Source organism: Felis catus, chromosome A1 (genome assembly GCF_018350175.1).
Source record: "Felis catus isolate Fca126 chromosome A1, F.catus_Fca126_mat1.0, whole genome shotgun sequence".
NCBI lineage: Eukaryota > Metazoa > Chordata > Mammalia > Carnivora > Felidae > Felis > Felis catus.
This window is the reverse complement of record NC_058368.1, coordinates 109,328,728-109,348,014: the sequence shown is the minus strand read 5'-3', so window position 1 is coordinate 109,348,014 and position 19,287 is coordinate 109,328,728. Positions and strand designations below refer to the sequence as shown.

The 19,287-nt window shown below is 37.5% G+C and overlaps 1 protein-coding gene across 4 annotated transcripts in view; it reads right to left on the bottom strand.

The window, feature by feature from the left end:
* The window catches only part of RAD50 (RAD50 double strand break repair protein), an 89,599-nt gene that overhangs the window by 21,561 nt on the left and 48,751 nt on the right, over positions 1-19,287 (bottom strand). For all 4 annotated transcript variants that reach the window (XM_003980753.6, XM_045058746.1, XM_045058743.1 and 1 more), the window contains 8 exons: positions 15,742-15,931; positions 15,204-15,330; positions 14,626-14,819; positions 12,694-12,804; positions 11,057-11,149; positions 10,862-10,975; positions 5,275-5,402; positions 3,736-3,960 (listed from right to left, as the gene is read on the bottom strand). In XM_003980753.6, the coding sequence (XP_003980802.3) occupies positions 3,736-3,960; positions 5,275-5,402; positions 10,862-10,975; positions 11,057-11,149; positions 12,694-12,804; positions 14,626-14,819; positions 15,204-15,330; positions 15,742-15,931 (1,182 nt within the window). The remainder of the gene's footprint in view (positions 1-3,735; positions 3,961-5,274; positions 5,403-10,861; positions 10,976-11,056; positions 11,150-12,693; positions 12,805-14,625; positions 14,820-15,203; positions 15,331-15,741; positions 15,932-19,287) is intronic.

Sequence of the window (19,287 nt, the reverse complement as noted above, 5' to 3'; positions counted from 1 at the left end):
CAGCAACCATAGAGGCCAGGATAAAATGTAATATTTTCAAAGTGGCAGGAAAACAAAAAAACACACCTCTCAATCTAGAACTCTCTGCCCAGCTAATATATCAAGATTGAGAACTAAGACTTTCAGTGGCTGAAAGAGAATTCACTACCAACAATCCTACACTGAAAAAATCAGTAAGGGTGGTACTTCAGGGGCGGGGGGCGGCGGGGGGGGGGAGGGAAATGGAACCTAAAAAAGCAGAGCAGGATTTTTTAAAAACTGGTAAACATGAGGGTTTATCCAAATAAGCACTGAGCGGGGCACCTGGGTGGCTCAGTCAGTTAAGTGTCTGACTTTGGCTCAGGTCATGATCTCACAGTTCGTTGAGTTCAAGCCCTGCAAAGGGTTATGTGCTGACAGCTCAGACCCTGACCCTGCTTCAGATTCTGTGTCTCCTCTCTCTCAGCCTTTCCCGGCTCATGCTGTCTCTCAAAAAAAAAACAAAAAAATTTCAAAGAAACATTAAGTGTGAACCACCACCACAGCAGTAATTATCACTACTTTGAAAGGATAGAGAAACACTAAGAAAAGAAAATACTAGACAACAAAAACACTGCAGAGAAGATCATCCATATTCAGGAAGAAGATAAAGCAATTCACATTAAAGCCATGGTTTTTAAACTTTGATGTGCATAAGAATTACCTAGAAGTTTTGTTCAAATACCACCTGCTTGGAGTGCCTGGGTGGCTCAGTCGGTTGAGTGTCTGACTTCGGCTCAGGTCATGATCTCACACTCGTGAGTTCAAGCCCTGCGTCGGGCTCTGTGCGGACAGCTCAGAGCCTGGAGCCTACTTCAGATTGTGTGTCTCCCCCTCTCTCTGCCCCTCCCCTGCTCATGCTCTGTCTCTGTCTCAAAAGTAAAAATAAAAACATTGAAAAAAAAAATTTTAAATACCACCTGCTTGGCCTTGTCCCCCCAACACATCCAATCCAACAGGTCTAGAGTTCTGGAGCTGGGGGCTGAGAATTTGCACTTCTAATGAGTTCCAAGGTGAGGCTGATAATGCTGCTTCAGGACCTCTTTGAAAATCAACAGCACTTGATTTTAAGTCAAATACACATATTAAAAATTTATAGGTAAATACCCAAATAAGTAAAGGAGACTATATCATTTACAATCCAGAGAAGGGAAAAATGAATAAACAAAAATAAATCAATCCCACCAAAGGCAGGTAAGTTGGGGGGGGGGGGGGGAGAACTAAATACAACTCTATAAGTTATCATCCAAAATGAATTAAAATGACAATGAAAAAAAACCAAAGATGGTCAGACTGAATAAAAAACAAAATGCTGCTATTTGTTGAATAGTAGTAATTAAGTCAGTCTCTGTAATGGCAAAAAGACAAAGTAACCAGCAACAGAGAACAGAAAACCCAGGACAGACTCACGCACGTAGGGAATTCTGATATATAACAGAGATGACACTTCAAATCATTGAGAAAAGGATTGACTATTGAATAAACAGAGCCAAAATGGCTGGTTATCAAGGGAAAAATGAAACTAGATTCCCACCTCTCACTTAGATAAAATCAACTTAGAATTAAACACTTACATGTAAATAGCAAAAACTAAAACTTTTGGAAGAAAATATAGTAGTAGGGTAGGATTTCTTCAGACACAAAAAGAACTAATTAGAAAAGATTTGTGGGGCACCTGGGTGGCTCAGTCGGTTAAGCATTCGACTTCAGCTCAGGTCATGATCTCACAGTTTGTGGGTTTGAGTCCTGCATCGGGCTCTGTGCTGACAGTTTGGAGCCTGGAGCCTGCTTCTAATTATGTGTCTCCTGCTCTCTCTGCTCCTCCCTTGCTTGTGCTCTGTTTCTCTCTCTCTCTCTCTCTCTCTCTCTCTCTCTCAAAAATAAACATTTTAAAAAATTAAAAAAAAAATTTGTGGGGTGGCTCAGTCTGTTGAGTATCCAACTTCAGCTCAGGTCATGATCTCACAGTTTGTAAGTTCAAGTCCCTTGGTGGGCTCTCCACTTTCATTAAACAGTCCACTTCGGGTCCTCTGTCTCCCTCTCTCTGCTCCTTCCCTGTTGGCGCTCTCGCGCGCTCTCTCTCAAAAATAAACATTAAAAATAAATAAATAAAATTTAAAAAAAGATCTGTGAATTCAACTAACTTAAAATCAAACCTGTTCATTAAAAGACACTATAAGAAGGTGTAAAGATGAACATAAAAAGTTTGAGAAGATATTTATAATACATATAACTAAAAAAAATTGAAATGCAGAAGAGATAAAGAACATATGCAGATCACTACCACTCTCATTAAGACATTAAAAATAGGTGAAAGACACAAGCATTTCAAACAGGAAAAAAAAGATTAAATGTGGAAAGATGCTACAGAGAACAAACTGAGGGCTGCTGGAGGGGAGGTAGGTGGGTGGGGTTAAATGGATGATGGGCACAAAGGAGGGCACTTTTTTGGATGAGCACTGGGTGTCATATATAAGAAATGAATCAATGGGTTCTACTCCTGAAGCCAAGATACACTGTATATTGTTAACTAACTTGAAAAGAAAGAAAGAAAGAAAGAAAGAAAGAAAGAAAGAAAGAAAGAAAGAAAGAAAGAAAAGAAAGAAAGAAAGAAAGAAAGAAAAAAGAAAGAAAGAAAGAAAGAAAGAAAGAAAGAAAGAAAGAAAGAAAGAAAGAAAAAGGAAGAGAAGGAAGGAACAAAAGGAAGGAAGAGAAGGAAGGAGAGAAGGAAGGAGAGAAGGAAGGAAGGAAGGAAGGAAGGAAGGAAGGAAGGAAGGAAGGAAGGAAGGAAGATCATCAGAAATCAGGGGACTGCAAATGAAGACCAAAATGATTTACCATTGTAAACCCATCAGATTCACTAAAACTAATAAACTGACAAAATCAGTGTCAGACGATGCATCAGAGAAAACCTTTACATTCTGCTAGCAGTGCAGTTTAAAGTCCTTGGAAGACAAATTTAACATTATTTTGTAAAATTTAGTGCCAACAATTTTACTCCTACGTATGCCCGAGACAATCTCATACTTTTGCTCCAGAAGACATCACAAGAATGTTCCTAGCAGCAAAGGTTCTATCAGTAAAGACCTAAAAATAGCACAATATGTCCATCTCTAGGAAAATGGATACAGCATGGTGTACTTCCATGACACAATTTTGTACATCAGAGAAAATGAATGAATGAACTATAGCTATAAACAACCTGAGTATATAAAAACCAGATAAAAAAGGCAAATCCTTGAAGAGGACACAGAATATGGTATTTTTTTAAAAGCTCAAAAAAAAAAAACCCCAAAGTACATATGATAAAATTATTATTATTATTATTATTATTATTATTATTATTATTATTTTGAAGCAGAGAAAGCAAAAATCTATGTCAGTGGTTCTGGGGAGCGAAGAGGACAGAAGGTTGAGATGAGGAGCTACTAAGTGGATCCCACCTAGTAGTAATGCAAGAGTTCTTGGAATGGGTGTGGAGGGTGGTATCAGGAGTAGTCTTTAAGATTTTAATGCTTTAAAACTTAACTTTGTAACTTAAGCATGCATGTGTATGCATACACACACACACACGTGTGTGTGTGTGTGTGTGTACATATTTATTTCCATTCTTTGATATGTATCAACTATATATAAAAAAGTAAAAAAAGGGAAAATATGACTAAAACATGCTAGCCGATACTGCCATGGAAACCAAATCCCCAGTCCATTACTTACTGGTCAAGGGTCTTATAATAAATGTCCAGATCCTTGTTCACAAGCTCTGTTGTTCTCATGACAATCATCATTTCCCTGTACTTTTCCTCCGCATCCCGAAATTGAGGTTCTCGAAGTTCTCTCTTAAAATGTATAATTTCTTCCTCATAACCTTTCTGTCGCCCTATTGCCAAACTGTGATTTCTTTTTATATTATCTATTTTTTCTTCCAATTTCTGATGATCACTACAGAAGGTAAAAATGACAATTAAGGACAATTTTTAGCTTTTAGCAGCCTGAAATGGAAAAGCTGGATCTTTTCAGATATATAATAAGTCTCCTTATTAAGACTTTAGTACTAAAGAAAATTTTCTTCCTTCCCAAATCTCTGAAGCATCCAGGTTTCTAAACAGCTGATTTCTGTGTGCCAAATAAGGAACTCTGAACACTGAACAAATTCCTTACTTTAAGCACTAACCTAAAAAAAATGCTGTCAGTGATTAAATTAAATGAAGACCAATTAAATGAAGACCAAATTAAATGAAGACAGAATTCTGACTGTGAACCAAGAATGCACAATTATCAATGCTGAGAAGTTACTAAGAAGGGTCATCGTTTTGTTGACAGTACATCAGAGACAAAATACAGTTTCATCTCAAACTATTAGTTTCTGTGGTATTAATAAAAGTTTGTAATCTACAAAATCTCACTTGCCCAAATAGAAGCATAATTATAACCCCAAAAGGTAAAATACACAAACTTTTCTGATAAGTTGGGAGGTAATACAGATTTGAATATGTGTTTTAAAAACCTTACTCATTTAACAGTTATGTATTAAGCACTTATTAAGCACTGTTCTCCAGTTTATGGACATTCTTACAGAACTGGCCTGATTATGTTTTGTTGATATTTCTGTTGCACACTAGTTGAAGACAGATTGGAAAAAGATCAGACCTACTTAGTAGTCTGAATGAATACAGACATCACTGTTATGTACCAGGCACAGAAGAAATTATAAAAATACCTGGCTTTTCTTCAGTAGCAAAGAATAAATTGTTTCGATTTTAAGTATCTTCTAAAAGCTTCACTCTTTCAACTTCAACACTGGGAGTGCTAACAATGCAATGTTAAAGAGCTGAGGTTTGGGAGCTAGGATATCTGGGTCACATTCCAGGCCTTCATCATAATTTCCTGTGGATTTTTTTTTCTGGGTCTCAATGTCCTCATGCTTTAAAAATGAGACTGAAGATGAAGAGCTCTTCCAGTTATAAAGGTTGATTTTTTCAATATATGAAAGAGATTTTTAAATAGCTAACTGGGGAGATCTGGGGACTTCGCATTTTTAATCCTGCCCATCACTCCAGTATGACTACAAATTCTTTATCACTTCTTTGGTAATTCAATTCGTAAAGCCCTGACATACAGTTGCATAAAAAAAATCCATTCACCTCCCTGTAAGCCTCAAGGTAGACTTATGCTAAAATTCTTTTTAAAAAAATATACTGAATATTATTTACATTTCAATAAAAATATCTTTAAAGGCTCCTTTTACAAACATACTTTTTCATTTGTAAGACCTGCATTTGACCCATTTCCTTCAAATGCTGTTTTCTTTCTTCTTCAACTTCTTTTAGTTCCTCATTTCTTTTTCTTAAAGTAAGGTTATCTTGTAGCCATCTTTCTTGTATCTAAATAATATTAAATTGGTTAACAAAAACAATCAAGTTACCAACATGAGACTCAATATACAGCTGTTGACAGGTGGTACTAATTCTGCCTTTACTTGGAATCATGTTAAACTCAACAGAGGGGGAATAAGCCACTGTGAAGGGATCTTGAGGCCTGGAAAAATATGGCTGGCTCATAAATACACAAAACAGATATTTAAAAGATGAAATAAAAGAATATAACTAGATGTTGTAGTATTTTATACTTAATGCCTCATTGGATCATCTTGCATGGGAACACCACAAGAGAGACTACTGATGTAAAAGATCACAAGAGAGAAATATACTATCAGTCTCCCCCACTTTTTTCCCCTATTTGTATCTGTCCCCTATCATGTACCAAGGTTGTAAGAAGCGTTAGGTATGTCAGATAGACCTTTACTTTCAAGCTGACAAATGATAGTCACAAGACAGTCAGAAATTTCACAAAAATAGTATATATCTACATAGTGATGACACTTTCCCTGGCCACTGAACTGAATTGAAAAATTTTAAAGTTGGCTGTTCTGAGTACTTCTGTCCTTAAAAAAGAAACCCAGTCACTCAGCGGCAGCAGCAACACCAACATAATTACTTCAGTAATTACCCTGGTGATTGTGGACTAGGCTGTCAAGAGCCAGAACAAATAGCTTTATAAGGTGACTCTTTGGAATGTAGACAAAAAAATCTTGCAGAAACAGGTTTGGCTCATAAAAGCCTGAATATAGGAAACTCATCCCAAGTTCACAGTCTGGACTTTTCAAAGAGGAAGCTAGGACCCTCTTGCAGTAATCCTTGCAACTGAAATAAACTCAGTGGTGTGGGAAGTGGGAGGGAGGGGCAGACTTGTGGCAGTTATCTTCTTGCCAACAGTAATGGCACAGGAATTACTAAGGAATAAGGATCTGGGAGGTGAGTGAGAAGAAGGGAAGCCCAGGACTTCTGTCACATGCTTAAGTCTCCCATCTATGATTCAGTAATTTGAGATAGGTATTTTCTTAAACTGTCATTAAGGCCACCTTCAGTTTTCCTGCAAACAGTAATACAAATATACATATAAATGATACAGTTGTAAATGTCCTTTTGTTGCCAAGGCAACCTAATGTACCACTGCAGCTGCTGTGACTTTCAAAAATTCTCCCATAGTAGACTATGCCTGGACTTTTTCATTATTAGTAACAGAAAGCTAAGCATTCCTTCCTTCCTCCCTTCCTCCCTCCCTCCCTCCCTCTTTCTTTTCCCTTCCCTTCTTCCCTCCCCTCCCCTCCCCTCCCCTCCCCTCCCCTCCCCTCCCCTCCCCTCTCCTCTCCTCTCCTCTCCTCTCCTTTCCTTTCCTTTCCTGTCAGCTTCTAGTTGCCCTTAACTGTCATTCTGGAAGACAGTATACAGCACGGTGGTTAAGGAGCAAAAGTTTTGGACTCAGGTACATCTAGGCTCAAATCTCAGCATTACAAAGCTCTCATATTTGATGACTTTGGGCAAATTAGTTTAAATTCTGAGCCTCAGTTTACTTATAAGATGGTGATAATAATACCACCTGTCATACAGAGCTGATATGAAGATTAAATGAGTGAACATATGTAACCAGCACAGTGCCCGGCTCAGTAATTGATAGGGAAAAGCTTTTTGGGTTAAATGTGTCCTTGAGAATTCCAATTATTGTTTACAAAACAAACTACTGGAGAAAGAGAAAAGAAAGCCAGATGCAGTTATAATACAACAGAACTGTTTTTCTGTTATAGGAGCAATTTGACAACGTAAGGTCAAGTTCTCCTTCTATTGCTGCTTTTGTGACCTGGGGCAAGACAGGTCACCTCCAGTTCCTTTCATCTAAGAAAGGAGGGAGGCAGGTTATTAAACTACCAAATTTTTTATTCTGTGGACTAAATTTAGTAGAGCTTAATCATGAAATAAGGTACTGTTAGGCTCAATTTTAAATATTAACTCCAGTCATCCAGCTCAGATGACAGTTAATGCATGCAGTGGGATACCTAAAGCAAACCTAAAAATTAGCTGCTTCCTAGGCAACTTCGATAAAATAGCACACTGAATAGATGCAGTTCAAAGCCCATCAAGTCTGGTTGGGAAAAAGACCATGTAATTCTAGAGGATAGCTTGGAAGCTCACAATGCTCTAGCTCAGTGACTGATAGATCAGAACCTCTGGGGAACTTTAACAAAGCATACATGCCTCTGCTCATGCCCCAGAAATTCTGATTTATTGGCCTATAATGGAAACCCAGACACGTATATTTTTAATAACACAGGTGATTTTTTTTTTTTTTAGAAAACTGAGATGTAATTCATATACCATACAATTCACCATTTTAAAGTGTGTAACTCAGTGGTTTTAGTATATTCACAAGATTATGCCACAATTACTACTATCTTATTTCAGAACATTTACCACCCCTGAAGGAAATACACTAACACATTAGCAGTCACTTGATTCCCTTCTCTCTCCTTCCCCTAGCCCCTGGCAACCCTAATTTGCTTTCTGTCCCTATGGATATCTGCATTTCATATAGAAAAAATAATACAGTATGTGGTCCTTTGTGATTTTGGATTCTTTGATCACTTAGCATGTTGTTTTCAAGGTTTATCCTTGTTGTAGCATATATCAATATTTCATTCCTTTTCGAGGCTGAGTAATTTTCCATGAGTGAGGGTTAATGTTATGTGTCAACCTGACTGGGATGGGGTGCTTAGACATATGTTTGGAAATGTTGGTGGAACATTATTCTGAGTATGTCTTGAAATTAACATTTGAATTGGGAGACTAAAACAGACATTCCCCCCCCCCCCCGCCCCCGCAATGTGGGTGAGCCTCATCACATTAACTGACAATGACCTGAAAAGAACAAAAACCTCCAAGTAAGAGGTAACTTCGCTGGCCTGAATGTCTAAGCTGGAACAGTGGTCTTTTCCCGCCTTTAGGCTTGAACTGAAACCTTGGCTCTCCTTGTTCTCAGGCCTTCAAACTCAGACTGGAACTATACCATTGGCTTCCCTTGGTCTCCATCTTGCCAACTACAGATCTTGGGAGTTCTCAGACTCTACAATCACGCGAGCCAATTCCTTATAATAAACTCCTTTATATAAATTTGTATATAGGTATATATCCTATTGGTTCTGTTTCTCTGGAGAACCCTAATACGTATGGATATACCACATTTATCCATTCATCAGTGGATGACCATTTGGGTTATTTCCATATTTTGACTACTGTGAATAGCGCTGCTATGTATATTCTTATACAAGTTTTTATGTGAACATGTTTAAAATTTTCTTGGTTGTATCCTGGGAGTGGTAAACCCAAGTGATTCTAATGGGTGCCCCTAGTTCTCTAAACACTCCAACATTTATCTTAGGCTTTAATCACACCACCTTCCAAAGAACACCTCATCAAGGAAAGATAAAAAAAGATGCTGAAACACACTGTGTGGGGGGGGAAAAAAAGCAGGGCACCTGAGTAGCTCAATTAGTTAAGCATCTGACTTTGGCTCAGGTCATGATCTCACAGTTCTGGGAGTTCCAGCCCAGCATCAGGCTCTATGCTGACAGCTCAGAGCCTGGAGCCTGCTTCGGATTCTGTGTCTCCCTCTCCCTCTCTGCCTCCTGCCCCCCCCGCCCCCCCAATAAATAAACATTAAAAAAATTTAAAAGCCCCAAGACATTTGCTAAAGACCTATTTTTATTAATCTACACAGTGTCCTCCTTGCCATAAATGCCTATGGGAGACATTTTTCTCTGGTTTGATTACAGGGAACTGGTTTCCTTTCAGCTCTGAGACAATGTAAATCTTAACTTTGTGACTTCCCATCTTCATGTGACTACTAAAATCTTTAACAAGCATATCACATTTCATGGGCTACATTTATATACTTACTACTCTCCTGGTTTTACCTTCTTGTCCATATTTCCATAGAGTCTCATTTTTCCACTAACTTAAAATGTTATTTGGCATTGCTCTATGTATATAACTTACCAAATAATTTCTGGAACAAGGAAGGTTACAAAAGTAAACTAATACAGTCAGATCTACTAAAGTTTAGACCATCAACTTAAGGGTCACAAATGGGCAAATCTTAACGACCTCTACATATGTTTATATATGGAGGAACATGAACGATTTATAGACTGTGATTTTAAACAGACCATCCCTATGTAAACTAGTGATTAACTAAACGTTGTTATACACACCATCATATATTTATAGTTATTCAGCATTTATGAGATGGCAAAGATTTACTTTTTTTAAAAGATTTTATTTAAAAAAAAAACTTTATTATTTTTAAGGAATCTCTACAACTAACATGGGCCTTGAAGTCACAACCCTGAGATCAAGAACTGCATACCCCACTGACTGAGCCAGTCAGGCACCTCTAGGTGGTAGAGATTTACTTTTCACTAATATTTATATATTTGAAATACCTGGCACTATGGCTAGAAGCCCTGCAGACAGGTGATAGAGCTAATCTTCAAAAAGATTTTAACCATCATTTATAACTAGGTGATTAAAGCACTTCATATAGCAAATTTTGTTTAAAACAGCAGGAAGAAAGAAATGATACAGCTTTTAAAGACATTAACTACAATGCTTACATAAGGAATTATCTTTAACAAGATAATTTCTCAATGTGATTTTAATTACAATGCAGAAATTAATTTCCTTAATAGGGAAAATGAAATAGGAATCAATTGAAAAATGACTTAATATATAGATATTTTGGTTGTAACTTTTAAGATTATTATACCTCCATCCTTGTTTTGTGTGACTTTATCTTGCATTAAGAAAAGAAATAAAAAATAAAGATATATGTAGGATATTCAATGCCACCACTTGCAATAAGAAAAAAGTAATCAATTTACAGTACACACACAAAATGGAGTATTTCATCATCATTACAAAGAATGTGGTGGGTGGATGAGATGACCTGGTATGTAAGACCAAATTGCGCTAAGTGAAAAAAGGTGTAGAATATCAGTGGTATGATCCCATATGTAAAAAGTATAAATATATATATATATATATATATATATATATATATATATACACACACACACACGTACACACAGATATTGATCTACCCACCTGTTGATATGAATAAGCAACTTCTATAAGAACAAACAAAAAACTGTTACCAGTAATGACATCCAGGAGTGAGACCGGGAATTGGCAGAGGGGAGGGAGAATTTTAATTTATAAAATTAGTTTAATTTTATGTTTAAAATTTTATATTTAAAATCTTTTATGTTTATACTTTTACTAAATGTGTCTTTTATGAGAAATAAAATTGAAAGGAAGAAAAGACTATGTTCTTACAACTGCTTTTCTCTGTATGTATGTTTATCCAACGGATCTACTGAAAGTAAAAGTAAAAATGAAAACATAAAGACTGGCATAAGTGATATCATAAGCTACTAACAAAAAAGACCTACCTTCTGTGTATCAATATCTTGTCTCATGATTCCCATCTCTTTATTTATATTTTCTTTGTGTTTCTCACATTCACTTAGTTGAGCTATCACTTTATTAAGTTCATTTTCTTTTTGCTACAAAAAAGAAAATTCTTTGAAGAATTTTTACAAGAAAAAAAATTATAAGTAAATAAATAATTTTAAGTTTTAAATTACCTTCTTATAGTCATCTTTCCCATCTTGAATATAATTCTCAATGTCCTTCATATAACCATGAATATTTTTAACTTTCTCTTTGATATCATTCATCTGTGAAAAAATATTTTAGTATTTATTTAATACTAATGTTTATTTATACCAGAGCATTTAAGAAGATTTATTTCCAAGGAAATAAGGTAACAAAAACTTCACAGATGAAGCTGGAGCTTTGGCTCCAGCTTAGAAGCTGGAGCTTTGTGCTCCAGTTTCCATCAACTGCAAATGTTATAATCTGAGATAATTCCCCTTACTGTTTATGGGATTGGATTAAAGAAATCTCTATTCTCAACTTCTATTTTAGATCAAGAAGCAAAATAATTTAATATTAATCCTTACTCTAACAAGAAGTTTTTTAAAGTTTATTTATTTTGAAAGAGGGGGGAAGAGAGAGACAAAGAGGCAGAGAGGGACAGAGAGAATCCCAAGCAGGCTCTGCACTGTCAGCATAGAACCTGTGTGGGGCTCAAACCCACGAACCATGATATCATGACATGAGCTGAAACCAAGAGTCAGACACTTAACCAAATGAGCCACCCAGGTGCACCCAGAATTTTTTTAATTTTGTAAAGTTTATTTATTTTGAGAGAGAGAGAGGGAAAGAGAGGGAGAGGGAAAGAGAAAAAGAGAGAGGGAGAGAGAGGGAGGGAGAGGGAGAGAGAGGGAGGGAGAGGGAGGGAGAGGGAGGGAGAGGGAGGGAGAGGGAGAGAGAGGGAGGGAGAGGGAGGGAGAGGGAGGGAGAGGGAGAGAGAGGGAGAGAGAGGGAGGGAGGGAGAGAGAGAGGGAGAGAGACGGGGGGGGGGGGGAGAGAGAGAGAGAGAGAGAGAGAGAGAGAGAGAGAGAGAGAGAGAGAGAGACACTCCCAAGCAGGCTCTGTGCTGTCAGTGAAGAGCCTGACACAGGGCTTGAACCCACGAACCTCAAGACCATGACCTGAGCCAAAACCAAGAGATGGACGCTTAACTGACCGAGCCACCCAGGCAGCACCCGCCAAGAATTCTTTTTAATGTTGTTTGTTTATTTATGTATTTATTTAAAACGTTTTATTTATTTTTGAGACAGAGAGAGACAGAGCATGAACGGGGGAGGGTCAGAGAGAGAGAGAGGGAGACACAGAATCGGAAAGAGGCTCCAGGCTCTGAGCTGTCAGCACAGAGTCCGACGCGGGGCTCGAACTCACGAACCGCAAGATCATGACCTGAGCCAAAGTCAGACGCTTAACCGACTGAGCCACCCAGGCGCCCCTAACGTTTGTTTATTTTTGAGAGAGAGAGACAGAGCACAAGCAGGGGAGGGGCAGAGACAGAGGGAGATACAGAATCTGAAGTAGACTCCAGGCTCCAGCTGTCACCAAAGACCCTGATGTGGAGCCTAAACCCACAAAGTGCAAGATCATGACCTGACCTGACATCGGACGCTTAATCCAGTGAGCCACCAGGCACCCCTAATGAGAATTTTTAATGTCAGGATTATGTCACAAATCTCAAAATACTATTTATCTTATGTTTTTAATTTCATGTGAAATGCTAGTATCTAACATCATGCTCTGAACATAAGTTTAATATATGTATATAACAAAAATATAAATGAAATCTTACTTTATCCTGTGCTATTTTGTTGCTTGCATTTTTTTTATTGATTAATTCTTCTTTTTCCTGCTGGAACTTCTCCAGTGTTGTTTCTAAAGGGCTTAACTGCTCTTTAGCATCCTAAAAATACAAAATACAGAATTTTATATTATATTCCATTATCTTATTTCAGGTGTCAGACTTTATAGTCCTAATCAAAGTACTTTGTATGTACTTTAAAAATTAACTCATTTGCTCCTTCCAAACACTCTGTATAAACCCTACCATCCCATATTTCAGATCAGTAAACAGGCATACAAATGATTTGAGGTCACAACAGCCAGTAAATGAAGAATCCAGTATCCAAATTTCGTTTAGCTCCAGAATCTTCTTCTTAGCCCTTATGCTATATACTACTTCAGCCAATGACTTGATTCCTAATCCAGGCCATGTGCTCCCAGTTATATGAGCATGTGCCTTCAGGTATAAGTTTTTATGAGTTTGTAGGGGCACATGTCAACTCTAAGTGGCCAAAGAAGAGGAATGCTTTTCAGGTCAGACCTCTCTTTTACAGATGGGAATATGATGATAACAGAGTTTTGTCCTTAAGCTTACTTTGCTAAGGCTAAATAGATATTTTATGGTAATAAAAACATACAGGTATAATGATGTTGGTGTGTCCACACCTATTTTGGAAGGAAAGTAACAAACTATTTTACTAATCAGGCGTCTACATTATTCAGCCTTGTAACATCTCTATAGCATAATTACATGATAATCAATGTTTAAAACATGAGCCTCAAGCACTTTAAGATAACTAATGAAATATCTAATGAACCCATAAAAGTAGAGACAATTCTTTAGTATTACTTGAGTGTTAGATGTATTTTTTCGTAACGAGAAGAGGTATGGTGTAGTGTGAAGTCCAATGTCTTAGACACTGAAAACCTATCTGAAAACCCTGCCTCCTACTAGCTGCATGAGCTTGGCTAAGACATGGGACATCTGTAAGTCTCAATCTCTTTTGTATAAAAGAGATTATAGCCACATATCTCAAAAGGATTACTAAGACACTGAACTCTTTAATGTCAAAGGGCTTCATAAACAGAAAAAAAAATTATACAAATGTAAGGTATTACTATTTAAAAATTTTTTTTAATGTTTATTTATTTTTGAGAGACAGAGACAGAGTGTGAGTGGCGGAGGGGCAAAGAGAGAGAGAAAGACACAGAATCTGAAGAGGCTCCAGGCTCTGAGCTGTTAGCACAGAGCCCAACATGGGGTTTGAACTCACAAGCCGTGAGATTACGACCTGAGCCAAAGTCGGACACTTAACCGACTGAGCCACCCAGGCGCCCCAAGGTATTATTTTATATCACACTCTAAGCCTCTGATAATTTATAGTAAAAAAAATACTTAAGAAACATTTATAACATTTAATGACAGGTTCAGTAATTTATTTAGTGCCCAGTGAATGTTTATAATTATGAAAAAAACTAGGTAAGATTGTTATTTTGATTAATCTAGATAAGGAATGCCAAATGATTTCCATTCCATGTGCCTGCTCACTACATTGGGAAGGACTCTGAGACTACATCTTGAATCAAACAGAAAAAGTGTTATGAGTGGGAGGCAGTGTCTGTCATGGATAGAGTAATCTGCAGGTAAGACAAATGTCCCATACAATCATGTATGTAGTTAGCCAGCCACGCGCTGACCACCTCCAATGACAGGAAATTCACTAATTAACCAGGCAGCCAATTCTTGCTTATTATGGCCAAAATCCTCCCAGACATCTTTACCTATTAGTACAAGTTCCATCACCTAGGAGCCATGCAAAGAATTATACTATTTTCATTTGATCCTCACAAAATCCATAGTTTTAGCTACTACAGCAATAAAGAGCACTTCATGTGTTTGAACTAAGGTAAAAAACATATATGTATGTATGAATCTTTTTACCTTTATCTCTCTGAATAAGGACTGAACTTCAGTGGATAATTCCACAGTCTGCTCCTCCAGTTGCTGACGACGTTGTAAATTAGTGGATATCTGAAGTTTCTCTGACTTCAGTTCATTTGTTGTACTCTTTAAGTGTTGAATCTGTTCCTGCTGGTCCTGTATAAGCTTACGATTCAATTCAATCTTACTGGAAACTGCATCAAAATACATTCACACCGTGACTAATGTTAAGGATACAGAAAATACTACAAACAGCAACCTTCCTTATATGGATTCTATGGAATTCACACAGGCTGAGTTTCCATGGGTCCCACCCCCTGTAGTAAAAGTGCTACAAAACCCCTCTTGACCAGCCATGGGTAAGGATCACAGGGCAGAAACAGTAGAGCTCCTCTGACACTTATCATTCAAAACCTCCCATCATTTAAAATTTGTTGTGCAAAGCAAGGAAACTTTTCTCTTTTGAGAAAAGAGTGGATATACTGTGGACTGGAAGAACCTAACAGATACAAAGTTTATGATAAAAAGCATAAGCTGGGATCAAGTCTCTATGCGTACATGAAGACAGACTCTATTACCTGTATCTAACTTGTGTTGTTTTTCTTGTTTCTCCTGGTTTACTTGCTGGACAGTTCTACCCAAGTCTAGTCCTTGCAGCTTAGCTGCTTGCTGTGCAATTTTTCTTTCAACATCTTTCAGTTCCATCTTAAGAATAAAACAGTTATTTCCTTTAACAAACTTGCTACATTATAATTATTCAAAATCTTAAAAAATTGCTATTATTTTAAAATCTAAATCTGCAACTGATTTCAGATATAATTTTAACAAAGTTTAATAGGATGAAATGAATTTTAATAACTTAAATGACAAAAGCAAACTGACTAAAATGAAAATAAACAGGACTACTTCTTAACTCTCATAGTTATGAATGAAACACTGAAACCCAGGAATGTAAAGTTTAAGCAGTACTCACTCAGACTATCTGCAGTTCAGGACAGGGAACTCTAAATGCAAACTATACGTGAACACGATGTACTGTTTTTTACCACTCTCACATTTCACATTTAAAACACCAGGAAACAAGTTTTATTCTGCCTTAAACTACAATAAACTTACCTGGAATCTTTCCATAATTGTAACATCTGTCAGGCATACTTTAGCACTTTCTTCTTCAGGCATTATTGTGCCCAAGAGTGTTTCCTGTTCTTCTATGTCATTCTTTAAGCGCTGTATGTCTCTGTTGACATTTTGCAGTTTGTTTCTTAATTCTGGTATTTCCTTCTCCTTCAAATCAATTATGCTTTGCCTTAACAGAGAACACACAATTAAAAATAAGCTATCTAATGTTTTTTTTTAGGGGCGCCTGGGTGGCGCAGTCGGTTAAGCGTCCGACTTCAGCCAGGTCACGATCTCGCGGTCCGTGAGTTTGAGCCCCGCGTCAGGCTCTGGGCTGATGGCTCAGAGCCTGGAGCCTCTTTCCGATTCTGTGTCTCCCTCTCTCTCTGCCCCTCCCCCATTCATGCTCTCTCTCTGTCCCAAAAATAAATAAAAAACGTTGAAAAAAAATTTTTAAAAATAAGCTATCTAATGTTTTTTTTTTATCATGAAACGGAAGTCCTAAATTTTTGGCAAGAATATCATAGAAGTGACTGTACCCTTCTCAGGGCATCTCATCAGTGAGGACATGATGTCATTACATCTTATTACTAGAGATGTTAATCTTGTTCACTTAGGTAACATGGTATCAGCCAGATTTATCTGCTATAATGTTACTATTTTTCTCTTTGTAATTAATAACTTACATTGGGAGAAATATGTTGGGACTATGTCATTATCTCATTTCTTCTCAAACTTAAGAAAAGTTTTTTTTTAAATGCTTGTTTATCTTTGAGAGAGAGATTGAGAGCAGGGAAGGGGCAGAGAGAGAGAGGGGACAGAGGATCCAAAGCAGGCTCTGCACTGACAGTAGAGAGCCTGATGCAGGGCTTGCATGAACTCATGAACCATGAGATCATGACCTAAGCTGAAGTTGGATGCTCAACTGACTGAGCCACCCAGGTGCCCCTCAAATTTCTGCCCACTCATTTTAGTATCCGATGGCAGATCTTACTCACAAAAATTACAATATTCCCCCCTACTTCTCCACAGGAGATATATTCCAAGATCCCTAGTGGATGCTTCAAACCCACTTATATACAAAATGAACCTTATATATACTGTTTTTTCCTATATAGACAAGTCTATGATAGAGTTTATAAATTAGGCACAGTCAGGGGTGCCTGGGTGGCTCAGTTGGTTAAGTGTCCAACCACCTTAACCTTAGTCAGTTTGGCTCAGGTGATGATCTCGCAGTTTGGGAGTTTGGAGCCCCGTGTCAGGCTCTGTGCTGACAGCTCAGAGCCTGGCGCCTGCTTCAGATTCTGTGTCTCTCTCAAAGATAAATAAACACTATAAAAAAACCCTTTTTTAAAAAAATAAATTAGGCATAGAGATTAACACTATTAATAAAACAATTATAACAATATACTATAATAAAAGTTATATGAATGTGGTCTCTCTCAACATATCTTATTGTACTGTACCCTTCCTCCTCTTGTGGTGATGTTAGATGATAAAGTGCCTATATGATGAGATGAAGTGAGGAGAATGATGTAGGCCTTGTGACTTCAAGTGAGGCTACTGTTAATATATGTCAGGAGGATCATCTGCTTCTGGACCATAGTTGAGCTCAGGTAACGGAAACAGCAGAGAGTGAAACTGCAGATAAGGGTGACTACTGTATTACTGTGCACTTTGCCAAACAGAGATTTTCTATAAATTAACTGACCATACTGATCAAAAGTATCAAGATGGTGAAAAACAAAGAATGAAGAGATGCTGAAGACTGCAGGAGCCTAAGGAGAAATAAAAACAATGCAACGTCGGATCCTGGGTTGGATCCTGAAACAGAAAAACAACATTAATGGAAAGTGCTGAAATTCGAATATGGTTTGTAGTTAACAGCATCACACAAATGTTAATTTCTTGGTTTTGATAACTAGTTTATGGTTACATAAATTGTGAACATGAGGAAAAGCTGGGTGAAGGGTAGAGGTGAATTTTCTGTACTATTTTTTGTAATTTTTCTCTAAGTCTATAATTATTTCAAAATAAAACGTTTAAAAAAAAGATGGAAAAAAGGAAGGAGACCACTCAGCCAAATGCCACATGGGATTATGGTACAAAAGCTGTTAGCCAGTTTATCGCACCTACTGTAGCTAATGGACTACCACTCTGGTGGCAGGAAGACTGGCTCCACATCTAACTTTGTTGAACCTCTGAAACAAAATTTGTATTTAACCCTAAAAAAAAAAGCTATCAATTTTATTTCTGAAAAATTCCAAATTCTTAATTAAAAGTTAGTACAATAAATTAAATTGATTTCTAATGGAGTCTTACAGTAAACTAAAGGAAAAACCCAAAACTCAAGAGTTAGCTCTGGCACACTGCTATGAGTTAACAATTTTTAAAAGTCTACACTACGACCAAGAAATGCCAACCTGAACTGATCTGTGGCAACAGAAGACCTATAGTTTGTTAACGCCACTGAGATGAAAAAATTTCCTAATTATGAAGGTATGCAGATTCAGAGTAATTCCATGCTCACATTACTTCCTGAATCTTGTGGTCATAGACCATGAGCTGGTCTTAAAGTATGTTCCTAGTACCTAGACAGTGACATGGCTACGATAGCCCAAAGACAGTCAAGCATTCACTTGACTGGGGACATCTTTGTGGAAAACTACAGGTATCCATTCAATTGTAACCCTATTTTTACATTTTCACATGCACACAAAAAACCTCTAATTGATGTGGTCCAGATTTTGATGCCTTCTTTTCTGATGATTACCTAAGATGCTAAAATAAGTATCATAAGAATAAAGACGTTTCCCAAAAGAATGGGGTATTGAGATTAGGACTGTGTTCTTTTGTGTAAAATTTTCAGAAACTCAGTTCTATTTTTGTGACAGCATTCCTTTTCCAAGGGGCTTTTAAGTAAAAGAAACCAATACAGATATGGTTGGGTGAAAACATCTTTCAAAGCAATGGGGAAAAATAATGAGTTTTTACTGAGCTGTCATAATAAATAAACCTGACTCAGTACTAAGCAAAATGATCAACACGTATATTTTCATCTGAGATTTCATTCACGATGATGGTCTTAATATATTAAGTATTGATGAGTTTTGGCCTTTAAATAAAAATATTTCCCTTGGGGCGCCTGGGTGGCTCAGATGGTTAAGCATCCAACTTCAGCTCAGGTCATGATCTCATGGTTCGTGAGTTTGAGTCCTGCGTCAGGCTCTCTGCTGACAGCTCAGAGCCTGGAGCCTGCTTTGGAACCGTGTCTCCCTCTCTCTCTCCTAAAAGTAAATAAATATTAACAACAACAACAAAAATTTCCCTCAAAGAGGATAAGCAAAATCTGGTTCCTCACTACCTCTCTGAGCTCATCGTCAACCATTTTCCCTTTGGCCTCAGGGATTTTGGACTGCATGGAATGCTCTTCTGCTGGACAAATATTGTCCCTTATTTCTCTAGCTAGCTCCCTTATTTCTCTCATGTCTACACTCAGTTGTCACCTTCAACAGCAATTCCCCTCTCACCACCACTCAGATCTTC